General features: G+C 31.4%; 1 protein-coding gene across 2 annotated transcripts; it reads left to right on the top strand.

The window, feature by feature from the left end:
- The first annotated feature begins 286 nt into the window (after window positions 1-286).
- On the top strand, window positions 287-13,357 carry LOC108903909 (THAP domain-containing protein 4). Of its 2 annotated transcripts, XR_001964219.2 has the most exons (9): window positions 287-515; window positions 574-745; window positions 6,539-6,732; window positions 8,632-8,691; window positions 8,749-8,829; window positions 8,973-9,140; window positions 10,292-10,529; window positions 12,872-12,985; window positions 13,104-13,357. XR_001964219.2 is itself a non-coding variant. In XM_018706252.2 (8 exons), the coding sequence occupies exons 1-8, from the start codon at window positions 454-456 to the stop codon at window positions 12,911-12,913; spliced, it is 1,017 nt and encodes a 338-aa protein (XP_018561768.1). In that variant the 5' UTR covers window positions 287-453; the 3' UTR covers window positions 12,914-13,357. The 2 variants fall into 2 exon arrangements, 1 of the variants encoding a protein (XP_018561768.1); XM_018706252.2 differs by having other exon boundaries at window positions 12,872-13,357.
- The last annotated feature ends 2,739 nt before the right edge of the window (window positions 13,358-16,096 follow it).

The raw sequence follows: 16,096 nt of genomic DNA on the forward strand, positions 1-16,096 counted from the left end.
TAGTATTTTCGAAGATTTCAGTACCTAAAACCTTGATGGTTTGATCGTTTTTTGCACCTGTTTATTCGTTTTACTGCGGCGTCTTTGAAAATACCCAGATGGCATGACATAACATTCCTATTATTTGATAAGCTTTAGATTATTCAGTTATTAAATGTTTGAAATTATTTGTCTTTGCGGAAAACACTATTTAAAGAATATGGGGCCCATAAGCTGTAGTTGAATGCAGTCCTAGTATCTGTTTTATTATTCATAAACCATGGAGCATTAACCAAAATAATTCCATTCCATCCGCCATTCGTTTCTATTTCCATTTATTTTTTTCTTCTATGGTAGATACCACAAAACATACGTAGATACAGGTTATGTTATTTTGAAGCATAATTTTGGTGTGGCTGAACAAGTTATCTCATAATTTTTTCTGGGCAGTATACTAGTACAGCCTAAAGCATTATGGTTTCCTGCCTACTTTGTAAAAATCAAATGAGGCATACTAGACATAAAAGTTTTCACAGGTAAGATGTTTGAATTTTTCTTTAAAATTCTATTCTATTTGCTCAATTTTTGCTGAAGGTTTCCAAGGAATCCCAAGAGGTACGAAAAATGGATCGAGTGTATAAATATGGTTAATTGGGTTCCGAAAAAGTATGATAGAATTTGCTCTGATCACTTTGAAAAGACAGATTTTTATTTTAGTAAGAATAAAAAAAGATTGAAAATAGATGCTGTTCCAAATCCAAATTTGGTATGTAAGATTATTTACTATTTTAAATTTTTTTGAACTTAGTGGACAAAATCACAAAAAAGAAACTCCTTAATTTCTTGCTGCAGCAATTAATTAGCATATTACTACTGAGTGCAGAGGTAGGTCATGAGTGCACTATTAGTAAACATAAGTAAATTTTAATTATTCTTTACTTTTTATCCGTTACTTGAATAAGTAACGAATACTGAGTATTCGATGAGAAAAGTATTGGATACTGATACTTTTTAAGTTTCGATACATGTAATCACGATAATCGGTAATATTCGGACTCAGTTCGGAATATTTACTGAACGCGTGGATTTCAGATTTGGCTCATAGATACAAATATTTTGTATCGGGTATCGGGTCTTGGAATATTTATCATGTACTCGTTCGACCAGTATCGCAAGGAAAAAGTAGTCGCGTTGTCGTCAACATATAGGATTGTTACTTAAGATGAAATACCTTTTTGTTGACATTTAATTAAACAGCTGTAAAATATATTTAATCAGTAATTAATCAATGTAATTATTTAATTCGTAGTTTGCTGCAGTATAGTAGATACCTATGCACCTGAAGAACGTAAATAACATATAAACATACAAAACTTAAATTATTTATAACATTTAAATAAATAATTATTTTCTAAATTTATTTATTTTAAACAAAAAAATATAGTATATATTCTACTCTTGTCTTATAGAAATTAGTCTTATAAAAATAGAAATACCTAACGAAAAAATAAATATCCAAAATAACAAATAATGTAATTTATCAATTCTAAACTATTTACTGTTTTGTGCGAATGCCTACTACTACAAAGTTTTATGAATAAATAAAAAATCGTTGCTGTTTAGAAAAATGATTTTGTTTACATACTTGGATTTTAATAATCTATTATTGCGCCGTTCTGTTATTATTTGACCTGCCTTAAAGAATATACGTTCACTTGGAACATATGTAGCCACGATGGATAAAAGTTTATTTGCTAATATTGACAATGTAGGAGGGTATTTCGAGCTTGTGGTTGACTTTTACAGGAAGTCAGCGTAGAAAAAAAGCCACATATCGTGCCGACCGAACTATACATATAACTGTACTCGGTAACGAATACAAAGTAACGAGTACTCAAGATGAAAGTAACGAATACTCTGAGTACTAAAAAGTAACTGTATTTGACATCACTACCAAAAATTAACTCCCAATAATTCAAATATTAGTTTCTATCTGCAATTCTATCAAACAACGATAAATTTGATTATCAGGGCACCTGTAGTGTATCAAATTTCCTGTTCACGAGTATTATTTTCATTCTGCAGAGCATATCAGTATATCAAACCAGGACAAAAAATATTTTTAGTTAATTACAATTACTCCTTACTACAAAATGAATTTTATATTTTGTGATCATGATTGTGAAAATGTGATATTTTTAAGAATGTGAAAGATTGTTTTCTTATATGTCTATACAGATAAATCAAATTAATGTGAGCCTGGGGGTAGGATGCATAGTGGCAAAGTAGTGGAGTGGGGAATGGACCCTATATGGGTTATCTGATGCTTGCATTTCAGGAATCAAGTGAAATTTATCCATTTGTAAATTTTTATTAACATTCTCCGTTATTCTTTTATTTTAAAATGGAGTTTTAAAACATTAAGAATTTGGTAAATGCATCAGAAATGGAAAAAAATGCTAATAACTACTATTATTGTCAAAATGAAAATATCTATGAGTGACAAGTTTGAATTAGATATGGGAGACTGAAGAATTCCATTTGAAACAGATTTGTAAATTGACGTAAATAGTTTTATAACTAAAATTTGTCTATATTTTACGGGTGTGTTGAATTAATGGAAGTGATGGTCGTCAATGGTAGAATGTGTCATCTATTTTTATTGCTTTAGAAATACTGAGTGTTCCCTTTAAACGTCCTAGCCCAATATTTCCTTGTTAGCTGTTATGTGAATTTTTACTAATATTCTTGTGACTTACAGCTTGACCAAATTCATTTTGTCTGCAAGTTTCAGATGTGTAGTGGTAATTTGCTCATATATTGAAGTATATAATGTACTTATAACCTTCATTAAATTTTTGCACAAAAGTACCTGCCTTAGTTTAAGGTTCACTAACAAAATTCATTGTTCCATCTGTGTTCGGTAAATATCTGGATGTTTTTACAATATTTGTTAAGTACTTTTTCTTATATAAAAAATATTAGAATAGTATAGTACACAAGAATTACTTGAATTATTTATAGCTTAAAATTGAACATTAACAAATACCTCGACACAAATACATGAAAAACTCATCTTTACTGCATTTTTTAAACTGGAATTAAAACTTCACATCTACAGGGTGTTTATTAAACATACGGCAAAAATTCAATGGGTTATTCTCTGGAATATTCTAAGAGTAATTGTCCTTTGATATGATTAGGTACAGGGCGAGAAAAATTTTTGCAAATAACATTTTATTGCATGAAATACTTGAAGATCGTTTTCAACATCATTTCTCATTGAAAGTTTGAGTTGGTGAGTGACTGGCTAATAGGACCGGTATTTCTACAAGGAAGACTTACAGGAAACGTGTATCGCAATTTTTTTGAACAAACGTTACCTCAGTTACTGGAGGATGTACCATTGGCAACAAGAAATGCAATGCAGTTTATGCACGATGGTGCACTAGCGCATTTTAGTGTGGTTGCTCTTGAGTTTTTAACAGTAACATACGAAGATTGCTAGATTGGTCGAGATGGACCTATGGCCTGCTCGATTCCCGGACTTAGACCTCCTGGATTAATTCCTATGGGGCCATCTAAAGTCATTAGTTTATACTAAGTAACCACTTACTCCAGTGGAAAATGTGGAACATTTAAAAAATCGGATAATTGCTGGGTGTAACTCAATAAGAAGCGATCCTGGTGTTTTTGAAAGAGTTCGGCAATCAATGAGAATATTGAATTCTTGCATCGTAGCTGGGGGTAGTCATTTTCAACAGTTCTTATGGATTAAGAAACTTTACATGTAGTTTTGGGTAATAAAATGTTGTTATTGTTGAAAATTTTTGTCGCCCTGTATCTGTATCTTCGGAACAAATCCGCTATTCAAAAATTATCAGAGCACAAAATATTAGAGTAGTCCAGGGATTAACCCCTTGAATTTTTGTCGTATGTTTAATAAACACGCTATATGGGGAACTCCAGTGTTCCACAGAATTAATTTTCTAATTTCAATAAATCGTTTGAGATATTGATAAAGTGGCTATTCACTTTAATGTGGAATATTAATTATAATAATTCAAATATAAGAAATCAGATGTGGTGCTTTTAACCCTTGGCATGCCTGGTGGATAGAAGATACAACGAATGCGTGGTGGGCCTAATGGACTTATAATAAAATTATAATTTTTTTTAATTACGGGAAGACTTTAGAATGGTTTTCATATTATTTTTTGGTTTATCTTGTGATGTTCTTTATGAAATTAAATGCACAAACATATGGCAATAAATCTTGTGTTAAAACAGTAAACCCCTTACAAATAAACCCCTCACCCACGGTACACAAAAAAGGTCGAATAATCCAAGGAACAACAAAAATTAATAAAAACGCACATAAACGAGTACTTATGTAAATGTAATTGAAAAAAATATAAGGGTAAACAGAAATAATGTGGTACACAACCTATATGGTGTGCAAGAAGGTACATATGTAAATTCATTTAAAAAAATCAATTATATTTCGGTGAGAGGAGTGACGGACATCCTGAGGTCGGATATGAGGGGTTCTACTGTAGTAACAAACATCTAATATTTACGTTTAAAGTTAAAAATCTTACATTTGTGAATGAGATAAAATTCTTTTGGTAATTATTTTTAAACACTATTAAATGTTGTTATGTATTAACAGCAAATAGTAACTATAATTTTTAGCATGAGGCTCATGGGTGTAGCTAGGATTTTTGCTAGGGGTGGGCCCAGGACTGCAAGGTCTATGAAGGATTCTTTAAAAAAAAAAACGACCATGATGAGGCTTTATGCCTGGTGATCCTCCTGTAACAATATTTTTACTTCTTGTCCGGACACAAAAACTTGGAGGATTATGGTACCATATCTTGTCTTGTCTTTGCTTTTATAGATTGACCTTGCAATAAAATTAATTAACAGTTGATTCAACTCATCATCATTATAAGTTTCTGCTTCTTGTGTTTCTTCACCAGGAACTTCCTCCTCCTCATCTGAATCTTGCCCTATACACACATGATCAGACTCAACTCGTCTTCATCAATGTCCAAAGCATTACTTATTTGAGCGTCTGTCAGTGGTCTAGATATTTTTTATTACAATATATTTTTTACAGCAAACACAATAGAAAATTCACTTACCTATAGAAAGTTACACCGTATGCCTGGTTTGGTCTCTCATACCCATATGCACTTTGAGCACATGCTTTGGGCACAGGAGTATGCTCCAGAATGAGGGAGGGGCGTCAAAGTGATCTTGAATTCATAACGCGAAGCTACTGAAGTGCAGGACACGCTAAGTTTGGAATTTAAAATAATATCCGCAATTGTATGCATTAGTGGATTTGTCAGACCCTACCAGATATGCCAAGGATTAAGAAATACAAAAATTAACTGTTTTTTCTGCTCTAGTAGGCGCAACACCTAATATTACCATATATTTCAGTTCTCCAAAGTCTGAGTTTAAGGGTTCATCTTTTTTTGATTTTAATTAAAAAAAATTTATAAATCAAAATTTTCAATTTTTCTTTGATTACTTTTAAAAGAAACAGATAAAGGAGGAGGGTCAATAAGACTGGTTTTCAGCCCTATTAGAAATTCATCCTATCATATGGAATACGTTTTTTGAGTCTTCAGAAACAATATTAAATCGATTCTAGACAAAACGGATACAACCCTCCAACCCAAACATTGAAAAATGCTTAAAAGTGTAATAAAACCATTTTCCTTACATCTGATGTACAGAATCATATAAATAATATTTTTCGGGCAAGTAAAAACACTTGTTTATAATCATAAAAGTAAAAAAGTAAATTCTTACTCTTTTCCCCCTCTGCTCCCCCTCCCACTCAAGTGCATAATCTCTAAAAGATACTTAAATAAAGAATTGAATATAAAAGAAATTCTACATCATGTAAAGCCAGCACCCCAATTAAAGACAGGCAAGGAGATTCACATTAAACTATAACAAAAAATATTGGAAATGAACTGTAATATTATACTTAAACCCTATTTTTATGTCTGTTTATAAAAGTTAGAGAAACAAGATGGAGGTACAAGGAAGAAAAAGATATACCGGATGGGCGCTCAAATGGAAGGAGGTGGATTGACCTATCTTTAAACTAGAAACATTTCAATATTGTTTATATTAGACTGACACATAAATGTTTTTGTAAAATATCTTTAATATTCTTCAGTATCTTTCAGGGGTTACATAGAAGGGGGTCAAGGGTGGAGGGGCAGAGGTAAAAGTTTTTTTTTTAGTATATTAGTATAAGTATTTTATATTTTACTTAATTTGTACACTAAAAATGTTATTTATATGATTCTGTGCATCAGGTGTAAGAAAAATGGTTTTATTATATTATTAAAAGTTTTTGAGTGTTTTGGGTGGAGAGGTTTAATCCGTTTTGCCTAGAATCGATTTAATATTGTTGCTTTGGGTTCAAAAAACATTCCATATGTTTAGGATCAATTTCTGATAAGTCTTTATTGAACCTCCTCCTTTCTCTTTGACATGTCATTCATCATCGAATTTAACTATCATTTTTTAGAAAGCCAAAGAAGCTGATCCTATTCGTAGATCTAGAATAGGGTCAGTTAAACGCGAGGTTAAACGAGAAGGAAGTATACATAATTCAAGATCATTGCGCCCATTATCCGAATCAGAGAAAAGAATGACACGAATGGAAGCTAGAAGGAATATGACGACAGAAAGGAGAGGTGCTTATACACCCTCTTTAAAAAGGTATGGAATGGTTTTCAAAGACTGTATAATACCATTACATTTTAAGCATTTTAAATGTGTTTTAACATTGAAATTTATTGTAAATATGATATTTTGTCTAAAGATTGGCTTGCATACTACTACAGCAGTTGTCAATGGTTGAACAAACATCGTCGGTTTAGGTTTCTTGATGTTTCAGGAGACATCATTTTTCAAATGACTCATTCCAAAATTCCAGGTAGTTTGTCCCTTTGTCTCAACTGAAATTATTTTGATTCTTCTGGACTTTTGTCGCCACCCTGGAGAGTCTTGGCTAAAATCTGCTATCTCTCTCTCTCTCCCTCCTCCCTCCCCCTCCCTCTCTCCTTCCCTCCCTCCCTCTCTTTCTCCTTCCCTCCCTCCCTCTCCTTCCCTCCCTCTCTTTCTCCTTCCCTCCCTCTCCCCCTCTCCCCCTCTCTCCCCCCTCTCTCTCTATCTCTTACTACAATTCTTATATAGTTATGTCTATCGCATGACCTATATCTGCTCTGTGTTTCAGAACTGTTGATTTTTTCACGTCATTTTTCAAGCGATACTTGTGTGCTTCGTTTTAGAGATAGTGTTTAAATTTTAATTTTTAATTTATTTTTATTAATTATTTCAAAAAATTTTAAAGATATTGACTCGAAATTTGAAAACAGAGTTGAATTATTCTCAGAAATGTTTCCTATCCAGGTATATTAAATAGTACAAATATGAATAGGATTCATTGCGCATAACTTTTATTATTGACATTTTGTTCTATCTCTCGACAGAAAGGGAAGGGGGAGACCCCTAATGTCTGATCAGAAAAATGTATTTTTTAAGGATTGTTTCATCAGTTCTTGAATTGTTATAGATGGTATTCATTTTGGGTTTCCTAAGGTGCAGCTGATTTTGTTATTGCATTCTCTCATACAGGATGATACAGAACTTATCCAAAAATAAATTTGGATGTACAAAGGACTCTTACAAATACAATTTTGTAAGAAAAAATCAAAACGGATAGTTCGAAAATGATTTAAAAATACTTTTGCATGGCTCTGAAAAAACCTGACCCCACTGAAGTCAAAGTGTAATAGAAAAACGGACAAAAACTCGAGAGAATTTCGCAACCTATTTTACATCAGCAAATTCTGCCAGTATTATTATTATTATTATTATTAATTAATGAAATTAATTTATGGTTTTACTTAATAAAATAATTTGAAATACCTGATGTTAAAACAAACTGTTCAAAATTTTGGCCACCAACGTGTAAACACATTTGGACACGTCCTCCACAGTTTCTACGAACTAACACAAATGTTGTCTTGTTTCACCATAAATTAAAACGATATCCATCAACTCCGAGTTGCTATACACGTAAGCCATTTTTGACACTTGGAAAAGTAATGTAATACCTACTAAAATCGGATTTCAGTATTCGGAGTTGCCTGCTGCCACGTCGAGAGAGAAAGAGAGAGTGAATTGCGTATAGCGCATAACATGAATGACACTAGAGACTACAGTAGCCCAGCTATTCAAGGCTTTAAAATACTACAACTTTATTATTTTTTTTCTTGGAAACAGGATTTTACAAAAATTTTTTTAACGATATTGACTACATTTTTCATGCCGCATCTATTCCCAAATTTTTTTGGATAAGTTCTAAATCACCCTGTTTGTGAGAGATACATTGTTGCCAGATATTCCTCTTTTTTTCTTATTTTTGTGTCTGTAGGCTCATTCGTATTCCTGCTTGTTTCCATTTTTGAGAATAACATCACATCAAAACACTAGGACGTCACAAGTTGGATTCCCTTGATGTTGTCAATTAAATCCCCATATGGATAAAGCAAATAAAATGTGAAAATAATTCTGAAAATTTTTAATTAAATTTTTGTTTAATTTTTTTTTCAGGGAAAGTGACAATGAAAGTACAACTTACGACGAAACTGTTCCAGCAATCAAAGATGACCAGTAAGATAAAAATAAATTTTGCAGTGAAAAAAATATTAAATTTTTTTTACTTTGCAGATTAGAATTTTTGACTGTTATAGATGATGATGATGATTCTTCTGTAATTTCCAAAGATGAAGAAAAGCACCATCGCAAAAGGTAAAAATTGATTAATGCAAACAAATTTAATTGCTCACTGTCTGACGTTAGATTCAGATATATAATTTACTATTGGTCTACGTTGGTCTTTCTAGTTCTATAAAACGGGAAGTATTTATTTAACTGATTAGCTTTTTTTCTAGGTCTCTATCTCCACTGCAGCTTGATAGAAGTTCAAAAGTTTCCAAAAATTCAGATAATGAGTCTTCTTCAACTGAATCCGATGACCACAATTCACCATATGTACTATCAACTTCAGAATGTGATGAGGAAGCAGAAGTAAAAGAATCTTCTTCGAGAATTAGAAACAAGTAGGTTTCTAGTTAATAATGTCATATTTCATCTAATATTTTTCCAAGATTAATTAGTCCCAAATAACTAAAATCTGTTAAGGGTGCCGTTCCCACAAAAGAATGTTTTCGGTAAAGACAACAGAATCTAAACGACTGTTTAAGGTTTACTAAATAACAATAATGACACTCGGTTATTTTCAAGGACAACGGTTGACAGCAAACAAGAAAGTAACAAAAAACAAGTTGACATATTCATTACCAACATTTTTTTTAAGAGATAATATTGTTAGGGTATTTGGAATTTGATAAATGGTGTGAAATATGTATAGGTAGGATGACGTTAGAATTTTTTTTGTTTGGATAGTTTCATTTACATGTCATCCAAATTCATGCCATCCAAATGAGGCTACAAACAATTCAATAGCATCTCTCCATATCGTTCTCCATCGATAGTCACTTCGTTTAAAAAAAGAATGGACAAATTGCAATGACACTCTTTGGGTATACAGTGATCGTCCAAATTCGACAATTTTGTTTGTTCACATACCCACTAAGATGGAAATGTCTCTTAGCTAAAGATGATTTTCTTATCAAAATCACCGTCCAATTGCTGATTCTCCAGTACGAGGCTAGTCGTTTCATTTGGGGCGTTCCTTCTACTGAAAATTCCACTTAATTTGCGCACAGTCTCAGCTACACACTGTACTTGTAATGAATTTTCACAATCTTCACTCACTTGTCCATCGTCCATTTTGTCTAACTACAACATATCACCCTGTACAATGCTACCAACTCTTCAAAATGAAAATGGCACACAATTTAAATTTTTTGGACACCATTTATTTAAAGTACAATGGTTTTTCTGGTTCGAAAAACCATTGTATTTTAAATATTAGCACAGAACATGAAAGCCTTAAAACCATTTACTCCATTTCAGCATTTTATTTTCAAGTTCAACTTTTTTTTTAATATTTTTTCTGAAAGAATCTAGGTACTCTATGGAAAAAAATATTTGTACGAAACATTCTTTCAATTTTTGATACATTTGATTCGAAATATTCATTTAGTCGAATAAATATTTTTTTTTTAACAGCAAAATTAAAAGAATCGTGCATACATACTAGATTGATTGAAATGAGAATAGGAAAGTGAAATAATTTTTTTTTCAGGTGGGTAGGTCAACCTCGTTTCTTTGGCGACTGTTCTGTTGATGATATGAACAACCCAATTAGAGCCAGAATATGTTGGCATATTGCGAAAAAAACCATTTCAGACCTTAAGCTCAAGAATAAAATGTTGCAGCGTCACAACCGCCGATTGACATTGAAAATCGAGTGCTTGCGGTCACTGTTTTGCTATTTGGAAGAAAATAATTTTCTGAACCAGTACGCAAGTGCAGTAATTAAGGTAAATGTCCGTACTTAGTAACATAACATGTCTAACCCATATGCGACACTCTTTTGATAAGACACCAATGCCACCATTGACCTTGTCCATTTAAACTGGCTGCTAAACGTTGTCAGATTGAGCAATAAAAATTTGGAATATTGAATGAATGGGCACATAAAATGCCTACACCTATATTTATCATAATTTTCACTTAATTTGATAAAGTGTCTGTCTAAACGGGACAATAAATTAAATAACTAATGTATTAAAATAAAATTGCTCATTGTTTATTAATTTTTTATTAAAATTAATTAATTACAAACTACACATATGCTATACTTAATTTTACATTTTTTACATTAGGAATTTTACAAAAATTTTGATTAATAGATTATAAGTAACTTTATGAAATAGGAAAATTTGGACAGGGATCTTGAATTGGAGGTACATCTTTACAAAAATTATAAATGGTGCTTCCTAGGTAATTACAAATCCAATTATCAATCAAATTTACAAATATGTCATCTAACTGAGTAATGAACATAGAAAATATGTCATTTGGGGACAGTAAACTTCGACATCTAAAAGAACAATTTATATTGTAATAATTTACTTAATATTTAAACAATTTTTATATTTAAGATTATCCATATAGAAAGTAATAATTATACTTACAATTGTTCTTTATGAAACTGAAAAAAATGTATGTTTTTATTTTCTTTCTTGCATTTCCAATACTGATTTAGGCATCCTTTGTAACTGCCTATGACATAACAATACTCGCCTAATAATTGTTAATTAAAACGCCAGTTTTAAAAATAAATAACCTTTTTAAACATTCCAACATAGAAATAGAAAATAGAATTATTTTACTCTACAAAATTGATGTATCCTTACAGTTCTTTATTTCATACATATTCTGTTTATTGCCGAAAAAATAGTAAACTGAAAATATTATCTAACATTGTTACACAGCTGTTTTGTTTCGATTTATACCCCAATATATGCATGCGTCCAGTCCCTTTAACTTGGATATATGTCCATTCGTGTTGCACAAAGTAGCCCTTCCTCTCCGAGTGTCGCATATGGGTTAGATATGTGGTAACATCAAATTATTATTAGTTGGAGTAATATTGCAGCTTAACCCTTTAAATCACATTGCTGTCAGAAGTTATAACACAGATTTGGTGACTGCTGTGGCCTCTAGTCGGTAATAGCATTTTTTTAGTTCTGTTTAGGCAAATGCAAAGTATTAAAATGGAATATAATTGCCTTATTGAGACACCACATGGTGTTGTACTCGTAGCTGGTACATTTTCTGAGCAGGATGTAGAATTTGTAAAAATAAGTGATTCTGTGTATTTTTTAAACAGCCACAAGAAAACAATGACCTTGGAGACATTTTTTTTAATTTGCGGTGAATACTGACAAAGTGTAGATGCAGCCTCTCATTTGTATGGGCAAAGATTTTCATTGAGAAATCACGCAACACTGTGAATGTTAACTTATTTCAAAGAAGACATTTTATTCATTAAAGCAGTGTTTTTCAACATTTTTCATGTCGCGGTCCCCTTAGTATGGAAAAATATATCACGACCCCCTATCCTCCGCTATTTCTAACTTGTATTTTTTTATGTGATAAATATCGAATCTGCAAATCATTTTTATTTATTTTCATAATTAGGTATCGGCTAAATATGTAATTAAGTACCTAAAACAGACGGATTTTTTACATCGATTGCGTCGCCAACCGTCTTCACGGAAAAGCGATACGACAGTAGAGCTAACAACACGCGTGCGTGTAAGTGGCCGATGCGATGAGCAATTAACTGTTTCTTAATAAATATAACATTTTGAACTAGAATGGTTTTATTTTTTTTTACGTTAAAAGCCTCTAAAAGTAACTGCGACCCCCTTAAAGAGGCATCACGACCCCCCAGGGGGTCGCGACCCACACTTTGAAAAACACTGCATTAAAGAAACGTTCATATATCGTGCTTTTTATTTGACAGGATTTATACCAGGTGCGCAAAGCTCATGTTTGTACTTATGTACAGTAAAATTAGTGAGATTCACATATTTTTTATAATGAGTACATACCCCCGGAGGTATGTACCGCAGTGAATGTGTTATTTAATTTTTATAGTAGATTTTGAGCCATGCTCTAGCGTACATCCTGTATGTTATATGAACAATTCAGTTTTGTTAAAATATTTAATATCTCCTTTTTTTTGGCAAAATTATCTATTTTACGAGTTCTACATCTAGTTATTAAAATGCCTCGACTGAAAATATTGTGTGTAGCTGCAATAATATTAAATAGAAAAATAAGTTTGTTACCAATTAAATTCCATTTGCAGGCTGTGAAACCAGAAAAAACTGATTCAGCATCATCTTCGTAAGAAGAAAGTGACACAATATGAATCTTTGAGGTCTGTAATTTCAGTGCTTTTGTTGAAACTATAGTTTGTAAAGTAAGTAAAGTCAGATTATATTGATGAAGTGAATGAAAAACTTTGATTTATTTACATTATTTTCAATGTGTTGATATTTTTTTTATGTAACTTGTATCAGTTTATTTTTTCCTTCCAGTATTGCTACATTATCATACCAAATGTTTTGTACAGTCGAGTTCAATTTTAGAAAAAGAAATGGGAGTTAATGATTTTATAAAACTGAATTTAGTGCCAGTTTGTAATATTTTTACAATCATTAAGACTATTTTATTTTTTAAATTGTACTAAAATAGTGGAATTATAGTTTATGATAGTTTCTATTGTTTTTTTTTTCAGTACCATTGAGCAAATGGTTTATCGAGTTTAATGTAATAAAACTTTTTTTTAATATTCTTGTTATTTTTCATCATCACCTTTTTCACTTTAGGAGTTCTTGAACAATCACAACAGATAATTATCAGTTGAAAGATATTAAAAGTCTTGAAAAATAAATTGAGTTTGTAAAGAAACTGAACATTTGATTTAGAAAAGAATTATAACAGTAGCACCATCTAATTGCAACAAGCAAAGTTCGGTAGCCTGAACCATATATTTTTCTATTGTACACAATTGCATTTCGAAAGTATCTGGATATTTCGAAACATCTTTGTAATCGAAGTTTATGCACATGGCCGGAGTTCGCACTCAAAGAAATTGGAAACTGCAATACCATAATGCGGCCTCCTATAGGGCCACTATCATGCAATTTTATTCACCTAGATTAACTGCTTGCGGCGACTATTTTCACTTTAACTTTCTAAAACTAAACATTCTGATAAAAGCATCTTGTTAACAAGGACATTCTCTAGAATGAGGTTGCTGCAACTGAATGATATAGAAGCTTTTTCCTTCTAGAGTGAAAGTTTGAGTTTCTTTTTATACAAATAGTGTAGGTACCTATATGAAATGTTTGTAATTTTAAATTTGTAAAATATTTTTTACCTTGATAACGGTTGTTTTCCTTTTCAACTGTACAGGTTTTTAAAATAGTTTTTAATGTAGTATTGTAAATAAAGTATTTTTTGATATATTGTGTTTTATTGAAAATTTTTATATTATGTATTTATAGAATTAAAAAATTTACCATAAAAAGTAAAAAGTATTTAAATTTGGAAAATTCTGCCATCCTTAATAAAAAATATATACAGGGTGGTCCCGAGGTATTGGGCCAAAATTCATGGGTAGATTCCCGAAGCAAAAACGTTGCAATTGAAATTTGAAATTTTGTGGTTCTTTGGGCAGAGGAATTCAAATTGTTCACATTTTGGTTATAGTTTATAGAGGACGCCAACTGCCGTAGATTGAATGTGTTGAAAACGATATATTTTTTTTGTACTTTCATCTGTCTCATCTTTGGTACCAAATTCTTAGTTTCCAACTTTTTTTACAAAAAAAAAAAGGTAGACTCCGAGATATTTGGCTTTCAAACTTCCAATGCTTATAGTTGAAAGAATTAAAATAATTTAGAAATGTCAAAAGCAGAGGTTTATTTAGAATTAAACATTGTAATGAACAGTAAAATAGTACATTAGTAAAAAATATGCCTTTTTGACAATAATTGCTCAAAATGTCCACCTCTGACTTCAATACATTTATCAACGCGTTTATTAAAAGATTGTTTTATTTTAAAGTATAAATCCTTAATGCGAAATAACTTTGCAGCATTTAAAACCTGCTGCTAAAGTTCTTCTCAGGTGTTTATAGTTTCTCCATAAACAACTGATTTTATGTAGGTAACTCCAAAAACGAAAATCTCGGCGTTCTATCACATTTATGTATACAATTTAAATTGAAAGCTGAGATGTAATTTTAATTAGGTACAAATAATACTTAATAGAAATTAACATATAAATGACGGCAATAAGACAAGTGGAAAATGTCAATTATTTGATTTTCGTCCAAATCTAAGAAACTTTACCTCTAAATTAATAATACCTGTTGGTACTTAACTGTAATTTAATGCAACAGCATTGGAAGTTTCAAAGCCAAATATCTCGAAAACGGTGCGAGATAGCTACTTTCATAAAGTATACCTTTTTTGTGCAAAAAAAGTTTGAAAATAAGAATTTGATACCAACGATGAGATATCTTAAAGTACAAAAAAGTTATGTCCTTTTTAACACATTCAATTTATTGCAGCTAGCGCCCTCTATGAACTTTAACCAAAATGTGAATAGATTTCAATTCCTCTACTCAAAGAACTCCAAACCCCAAAATTTTGTGAGGATATTTGCATTTGTTAAGGAATAAATGAAAAAAACTGAAATATTTTACAGTTAACACCCTGTATCTCTTTAACTATCAACTTTTGGACTAAGGTAAGTTGGACTAAATCGCAATATTTTTACTTGTGGAATCTACCCATGAATTTTGGCCCATTGCCTCGGGACCACCCTGTATAATAAATGTCGGTATAATGCAAAAAAATGTTTCAGAAAAACAAAAAGTGGCGAGTTTTAAAAAGGAAATAAGTGTAATATTGCTACACATACAACTCTATCACTATACGAATTTAAAATTCAGTAAATTCAGAGTATTGAAGAGAGAAAGTTGCAAGTGATATTTTTCAGATGTTTCCCACCTAAAATATAATTTCATATTAGTGCGCATTGCTCTATATCAATTTTGAACTGTATTTGAGAGATGAAAATGATAAAAGTATTCACAATCAAAGAGGGAAGGTTCAGAAGTTTTTCTCCGTTGTTTTCCGAGACTCAATTTGGTTAAAATTGGCCAAATCGAAATTATGAATACTGGATAAAAAAATTCCGGAAAAATTCTAATGTGTTCTTTCTGTCTTTTTTTTTCAAGAAAACTCATTGTAAAAACTGATGCTGCTATTTTGGTTCACCAAATGACTAAATCGATGCGCACATCATGGATCGCTGAAGTTGAGGAATTTTATGCGCGTTTTAGGCATGTACTTTAGTGATAAAGATTTCAAAACATATTATACATGGTGATAATAAAAAAATGTTACAAACGTTTTTCATAATTTTATTAAACAAAAAAATTAGCAACAGCTACAGTTAACAGTAACAAATACCTTTGGTAATTGGTTTCAAAGATACTCAGCTCCAAACGTGTTAA

Source organism: Anoplophora glabripennis, unplaced genomic scaffold, assembly GCF_000390285.2.
Source record: "Anoplophora glabripennis isolate ALB-LARVAE unplaced genomic scaffold, Agla_2.0 scaffold123, whole genome shotgun sequence".
NCBI classification, from domain to species: Eukaryota; Metazoa; Arthropoda; class Insecta; order Coleoptera; family Cerambycidae; genus Anoplophora; species Anoplophora glabripennis.